The sequence below is a fragment of the Pterocles gutturalis genome, unplaced genomic scaffold, assembly GCF_000699245.1.
Source record: "Pterocles gutturalis isolate BGI_N339 unplaced genomic scaffold, ASM69924v1 scaffold50627, whole genome shotgun sequence".
NCBI lineage: Eukaryota > Metazoa > Chordata > Aves > Pterocliformes > Pteroclidae > Pterocles > Pterocles gutturalis.
The window spans coordinates 1-7774 of NW_010114744.1; the positions used below are offsets into that span (position 1 = coordinate 1).

Genomic DNA, 7774 nt, shown 5'->3' on the forward strand with positions numbered 1-7774 from the left:
GCTTTAGTGTCTCACGAGGTTTTTATAATGAGGAGATACCCGGTTAAAACTTATATTGGGAACCAGTCAGCACTAAGGTTTCCTGGAAAACAGCTCTCCCGGTCCTGCCACTGACGGGGCGCAGGCGGGTGTCTCAGGGTGTGAGGCCAGGCCCAGCCTCCAGGCTGCCTCACGGCCTTGCCAGGGAGGTTTGGTGTCCCCAGCCGCACCACATGAGCCTCGGGGAAGCTGAAACGCCTGCCAAGCTGGATATCCAGGAATATCTTCAGAAGAGTGAAACGCAAATGCACATTCAAAGAGCTACTGCTCAGGCCTGCAGCGTGGTGGGCTACTCCAGGCTGGCCAGAAGGCCTGGATGAGTTTTTTATTGTGAGGGTGGTGAGGCACTGACACAGGTTGCCCAGAGAAGCTGTAGGTGCCCTGGAGGTGTTCAAGGCCAGGCTGGATGAGGCTTTGAGCAACCTGGGCTAGTGGAGGGTGTCCCTGCCCATGGCAGGGGGGTTGGAACTAGATCTTTAAGGTCCCTTCCACCCTAAACCATTCTATGATATTAGTGTAAAAGGTGCACAGTAACAAACATGCCCTTTGAAAACAGGGCAAATGTTCCTTATTAATCTTAAATGCTTTTAGGAATGTTTTTCTGAAGTCATTTACTCATTATGCAGTTCCCTGTTACGCCTTATGGAGGAAGCCCTCTCAGATGCAGTTTGTTTAAAGCCATTTAGGTATCTAATTGCCATCTTAAATTAGTTCAGTGGTAGAGTACCTGTATACATTTTAGAAAATTGGGTAGTGCTCTGGTTTTTAATTGGATCTTTAATGGATCCCTGTGCCTTAAAAATTTAATCTCTTTAGTGGGCAGGCAATATTTGCCATCTTTTCTTTTTCCAAGCTTTTCAGAAGGTGTCAGCTGAGATTTTACTGCAGAGCCATTAAACACTGGAAAGAAATGACAGAAAGTGGTGGCCAGGAACAGTCAAGATGGGTAACAACAGTTATTATGAGTACAGCTCTGCAGGTACGATACCACTTGTCAAGAGCAGCACCTGACTCACTAACAAACACTGGAAGAAGTATTTGCTATATTCTGTACTTGGAAATATTTTATGCAATGTCAATGAACATAGTTTTTTGAAGATAAAACAGTGACATTAGTCTGAAGTTGTTTCTAATGTGGTAATGCTTCTTTGTGTGTGTGTGTGTTGTTTTTTCTCCTAGCTATTTCTGTACCTATTTATTATTCTTTCCTCCTGCTGTTCTGAGTTACACTGCTTCAGGATTGTTCTCCTGACTCGTCATTTTTGCACTGATGCTGCTTTCAACTAGCACCATGAATAATTCCATTAGAAATGTTTTTAATGTTCTTAATTTATCCCTAAAGCCTTTTTTTTCTACTATACAGTATCAACATTGGGGTAGATTATTACTCAGTAAGTGTGCAATTCATTTGAATATAGTCTTACAGATATTTATGTATTTTTATGTCCTTTAATATCAGAAGCCTGGACTGTGTTCCTCAGTAAAGTTAAAGGGTATGTCAAGGAGCTGGTAATTAGTTCCTGCAGCTGAGACCAATTTCATGCCAGCTGGAGAGAATTTAGAGGAGCTTTGATTCACGAGCAGGGATATTTTGATTCACAAGAAGGGATATCTTATGCTAGCTTGGCTGACAAGGTTATTACCTAATCGCTGCTGTGTAAGCGGGCAAATGGTGTTGAAGTAATTCTTGAATCACCTCAGTTTAAAGCCTGTTCTTATTTGCCTGCTTGTCTTGGAATGACAGCCTGTAAACTCTTCCAGTTTGGGAACTGCTTCAAGGGCAACTTAATCCATAACACAGTGAGAGGTGTCAGAAGGCAGTGATCTCACCAGCTATACCAGCATAACTCACTCTTATTTAATAAGAACCCCAGCTCTGCACAAAACTACTGCTGTTGGTAAGGAATCCCAATAAGCAGAGATATGGAAATAGCTGAATACAAATGTAAGGTGGCTTTTCTTTTCCAAAGGTGTTGCTTTGTATCAGTTTGGTTACGACCTTTCCCTTTTTTTTTTTTTCCTTGTGCAGCTATCCTTTTCTTATAGCTGTTATTTATAGTTGTGCATTAGATAATTCACTGTCAGCAGTGGTTTTGAAGCAGAGTTTTTCCAAAATTGTAGTTATACCTCATAAGCAGCTGTGACTGAGTGTTCCCTTTCCAGGCCAATTGAATGCATAACATTTCTGGTTACTGTCTCCTTCAGGGTTCAGTTACTATCCTGACTTTATTTTGTACTCTTCCACTAAATCATGACACTTCTCTATATAGGCAGGTTGGCTATATTTTAAATGGGTAGGTTAAAGAGAATAGTATTAGCTAAAAAGGATTCAGTGATTCAATCTTTGAAATGTGTGTTTGAGTGGGTTCTGTAGAACATACTGCAGAAATGCTTTTTGCAGGCTGAAAAATATATCCAAACCCACTCCATTCTGTAGATGATTGTGTTGCATAGTGACATATTCTAGTTTTCCTGAGTGGATTGAATTCTGTCAAAAAGCTTTAAAGAAAATAATGTCCTATACAGATTTCAAATATCTTCCAAATGAAATGCTGACATGTGTGAAAATAATGCAGTCTAATTAACCAGAGTAATAGAAACACACTACTGTATGTTCCTCACTTCTGCAAATCCTCTGTATGTTCCTCACTTCTGCAAATCCTCTTTTAGCATATCTCACAAAAATAGACTATAAAATGTTTGAGCTTCTTTATGTATTATGCAAGAGTTTCCTGTAGCAAAAAGAATGTATGCATACAAAATTGACATTCAGTATTTGATAACTTCCAATACAAATACTTCAACATTTCCTTAATTGAAAAAGTTTAACATTTTACTGCTATTGTTATTGCAAGTGGAATAGAAAAAAATTTTAAACAGCAATGCTAAAATTCAGTCTACAATGGTTCAGACAATGCTTTAAGAAGATTTCTATCTAACTTTTTGTCTGAGAACATATTTTAAAAATAACCTTTTAAAATTTATTTAGAATCATGAAATTTCTACAGTTCTACAGAGGCAACAACACCGAGTTCGATATTCAGAATCAGTGGAAATTGGATCTGTGATTTTTTCCCGTTCTGGTACGGTACTTTGAAGTTTATGTTAAACTCATAAGCTCTAATGAGGTACAAGATCTGGCCCCATTGTAGGCTGCACTAAGCTGAATAAAGCTGCTGTGCTGGAGGGTCATGCAGCAGTGGAAGGAGCTGTACTGTGATTGCACATAAATCAGAGGATGGAGCAGAGAACTTTGAGGATGAAACATTTTGATTGGTTTTTACTTTTTTTGGATGTATTGTAGGACAGCTACATCAGATTTTGTGATTATCAGCTGAACTGTTTAGAAATTATTCTTATAACTGAGCAAACACCTTGCGTGCCACTAACGTGTAAGACAGCCATCAAGGTTTTTACTATTCATTGATGTAAACACAAGAGTGATCCAATACACTTGGCTTTCAACTTCCAAGTGGAGTTTGCAGACCTGGTGGTAGCAGAGGAGACAGGGAATGGATTCTTTGAGCAGATTTGTTTAGGAAATAACTGAAACTGCAAATATGAAATATATATCCTTCCTTTTTAGAGCAGAAGATGCTTTAGACAGGTAGACAAGATCCTTAAACTGAAACTTTCCTGAACTATAAGGATTAAGGCACACACTGGCCTAGCCTTTCAGCCTTCTTAACTTTCCCTTTCAGAATAACTTAGTTGATGGGGTTATAATTTCATTTTTCATGGTGAACTGTTTAGCTTACTTTTAAGAAGTTACAAGTGTGTTTATCTCATTTAGAAATGGGACTTGCTGAGCTCTTCAGTCAGTCTTTGCATTTGCCCTAAATTCATTCCATTATAGCAGTTGCTTGTTTGTGAAGCATGTGCTTTCAAAGGCATTCAGATGTCTGTATTCTGAGTGGTTTGAACAGTTGGGGTTTTTTGATGTTATGGTTAAAAATAACTTCTACATTATTTGTGGTTTTATCTTAAATTACAAGTCATCACTTGGCAAATCTCATTATTGCATTTCACCATCAACAGGTATAAATTAATTCATGTGTTTTGTTCCACCACCTTTTAAACTAATGGTTAATAAAAATTCGGCTTCCTGGTTTGTGGTGAGAACACATGTTACTGCCATGATGCGCACATTTATGTCAATTTCTTCAATAGGTGTTGCATTTATGCTGGAAGACACTCAAGACTTGCTTACAACAGGGGAAGAACAGGAAGAACAGTTTTTCACAAGAATTCAGAAATTCATAAACATTCATCGGAACAGTTTTTTGGTTTTGTCAGCTGCTCTTCATGGACCAGAAGAATGGAATGCCATGTTTAGGATTCAGAGAAGGTATGATTTCAACATCAAATCAAACTTTTTATTGCTAGGAAGAAATATAAAGTATCAGTCCTAGATTTGGGAATATTATTTTGGGAATTCTTTTCAGGAGCATGAATTTTATTTTGCTAATGCTCTGGAAAATTATTTAAAGCATATGTTTATTAATGGCAAATGAAAAAAATACTAAGTGAATTAATCTGACATGTCATAGGTAACAGAAGGTGATGTTCCTCAAAACATAGCAAATAACATCCCTTTCAATCACTTTAGGCCTTTGCAATATAATAATTTTTAAAGTTTTCTCTTGAACTGAAAAATCAGGCAATTTTGTTAGCTCTCTTAGCATCTTTTCATGATCATTTTCAAAACAAAACAGGCAAGTTTCCTTGCTGAGAAGAGGCTTTATTGTAAAGTACAGATTCTTTACCAGCTTTTAAAATCTGTATCTATTATACAGAGCTAGCACAATTGAAATAATCAGTTATTTTACACCAAAAGTATAAAACTGAACATTAAAACTGGCTTGCTTAAAACTTGGTGATTTCTAATGAAGCTTGAAAACTTGCGTGTTTGAGTACATACCTGCTGACAACAGTTGTCAGATTGTACTCAATACTTGTAGTCAAAACTATTTTCTGGTAGGTACAGTAGTCCCACCTGCAGTTGATTTTCACTCGACATCAAAGAAGTGACTGTTCCAATGCAGTCTTTGTTCTTTACCTTCTTGAAATTAGCACCAGTTTCATTAAATCCTGGGCACCCTGCCAAATGCTGATGAGTAGCAGAGTGTATGGGATAAAATATAGGAAATCTGTTACCCATTTGTGAAAATTCAATAAATTTTCATGAGACATCTTAAAAGCTCTGCCACTATTCAGCAAGAACATGTTATATATGCTAATTCTCAATCTACTTTGTGATTATGTACAACAGATTTTATGCATGTGTTGATAAGTAACAAACATGATGTTTTGAAACTATACTCCATTGGATAATTCATTAATTTTCTTAAAATAAAAATAATAGTTTTGCCATTGCAGGCCATACCAAATTGATGTTGACAAGGCACAATTATATTTTGGGTGCGTGTACTTTTTCCTACCTGGCAGCTTGGAGTTCTGCTATTGTATGTAAATCACTGAGCTTTTGCATTGGTGGGTTTGAAACTTGTGCCATATTCTCTCTAACTACCAATCACCTGATAGATTTAAAAGAAAAAATAAATGTTCTCTGGTATTTTCAGGTCTTCCTGTATTACTGTTTCTTTCTGCTTATCTATGGTTTTGTGACAATTGGGAAGGGACTATTATTATTACCAAGAACCTTATAGGATTGTCATTCAACACCATAAAAACTTTAAGTAGTATTGTGTATATCATGGTGGGGGAGAAAAGCAATCTTCATCATCACAGCTCAGTGGAGTGTTCCACTAATATCCTCAGTAAATCCAGATGTTAATTTTTAAACACCTCAGAGCAAAGACCAGACATGTTCTGATGGCCAGTAGTCTGCCCATTGATCAAATTAATTAAATACAAACTAAATTTAGACCTGCTGTAACGGGAGGCAAAACTATTGATAGACCTGGGTTTTCATGGATCTAGGAAAGTACATGTAATTGCCTCTTTGTTGCACTTCATTCATTCACGCTTTGCTTAGCCCATTGCTAGTATTAGCAAAGTTGCATCTATTTATTTCCCTAATCCCTAACTGTAAATCAAACTACAGTTTCTGCATCAGATTTTAGCAAAACTCAACGGTGACTTGAGTACCTACTCCTAGGGAAGGACACTACCTATAATATTTATCTTTGCTAATTAGAAGACCAAGCAGCCAAGTTCAGATCAGATACCTAACCAGCATGGGTCTGAATGTGAATGAGTCCAAGTCATCAAACAGCCTGAGGGGAAGAACAGGTGGTATCACAGGGGGAGGTCACAGGGGAGTACACAATTGAGCAGCTGGGCACCTTCTTTGGATTAAATTTTTGATTAGTTAAAATTCCGCATTCTTTATTGTTAAGTCCCTATCATATTTTATTTTTACACCAGAAAACGGCAGCAATGCCAACTTTGTTGTCATTGTTACAACACACTTAAGATACAAGTCTTAAGGAGAAGCTCTGTGCTTGCCTAAGCTTTGATCTCTCTCTCTTCCATGACTGCACTGAATGACACCTGATGCCAGTATTTTAAATCTTCAGATTCCATTCTCAAGAATGAATGCATATGAATAACATTATTTATAGAAAGATAATTAATTTTAGGTTAAATTATTTGAATGAACAAGTCTTTACATTAAATTCTTAACAGAATTATCCCTGTATCTTAATTGCATCTGATGTATTGCTATATTTAGGTAGTACACTACAGAGATTTAGTTCAAATTCGAAAGTATCTTAAGCAGTGGTTTTACGTACTTTCCTGTGTTCTTCCAAAGCCATAAAAAAGCCTTCAGCAATATAGCAGAAGAGGGTGCTCTCTAAATGTGCACGTAGTTAAGAAGCATTGATTGAGTGATTGTCAATGAGCCCTTCCAAATCCCACTTAAACAAGTGGTACAGACATGGGACAGGTGGCTATACAAACAGCATGAACTCTCCAATTGCCTTTAAAGCTAAAAGCAATCTTCTGTGTACTTGTGATGAAGGCACAGTAAGAAGTTGTTTACATCATATGGGGATGCTTTTGGGGTCTTATGGCATAACAAAAGTGCATTCAAAAATTAACCTTAACCTTAATTTATTTTGTGCAGATTCCTGGGCAGTAATTTACGTATAATACCAGTTCATAATACTGCTGAAGCTGTTAAGTTAATGCTAACTATAGCTAAGGTAAGTGTGGTTGCATATACTTAAAACTACTAGCTCCTTAGAACTTCAGAAGCAGATTAGCCAGGAAAAGCCAAGAACTACACAATACTTAACTTTTCCTTAATGGAACTTTTTGGGTCACATTGACCACAATCCATGTAATACATAAGGTAGGACTGTTACTCTGATGCTTTAGCTGAGTCTTTAAACCATTGTTAGAGGCAATTTTAGAAGCTCTTAATAGCATCTATAAAGACAAAATAGATATTTAAGAGCTAATTAAGCTCTTACCACTGTTAAGTTAGGATGTCTTCACTTCATTTACTAGTGCAGAACCAGCATGAGACCTAAATATGTAATGACTTCAACATAAAGTAAAAATGCCTATCTGAAAACTCCAGTTACTTGTGGATTTTTAATGATGCACATACTAGTTTATTATTTCTATAGCTTAATGAGTGTAATTTATCTGTGTATCTGCAACATATCCTGTATGCATCAACACATTATTAAATCTATTTACTGAACCTCTTTAAAGAACATTTTTCCATGAAAATTTTAACTGAGATACTAACTATAACGAT

At 36.8% G+C, this 7774-nt stretch overlaps 1 protein-coding gene across 1 annotated transcript; it reads left to right on the plus strand.

The window, feature by feature from the left end:
- Nucleotides 1-949: 949 nt before the first annotated feature.
- On the plus strand, nt 950-7211 carry LOC104459796 (chromosome unknown open reading frame, human C1orf146; the record flags this gene model as incomplete). Its single annotated transcript, XM_010074904.1, has 4 exons — nt 950-1018; nt 3029-3122; nt 4210-4387; nt 7133-7211. Coding segments are annotated over exons 1-4 (420 nt in total), but the record flags the coding sequence as incomplete, so codon positions are not given.
- Nucleotides 7212-7774: the final 563 nt, after the last annotated feature.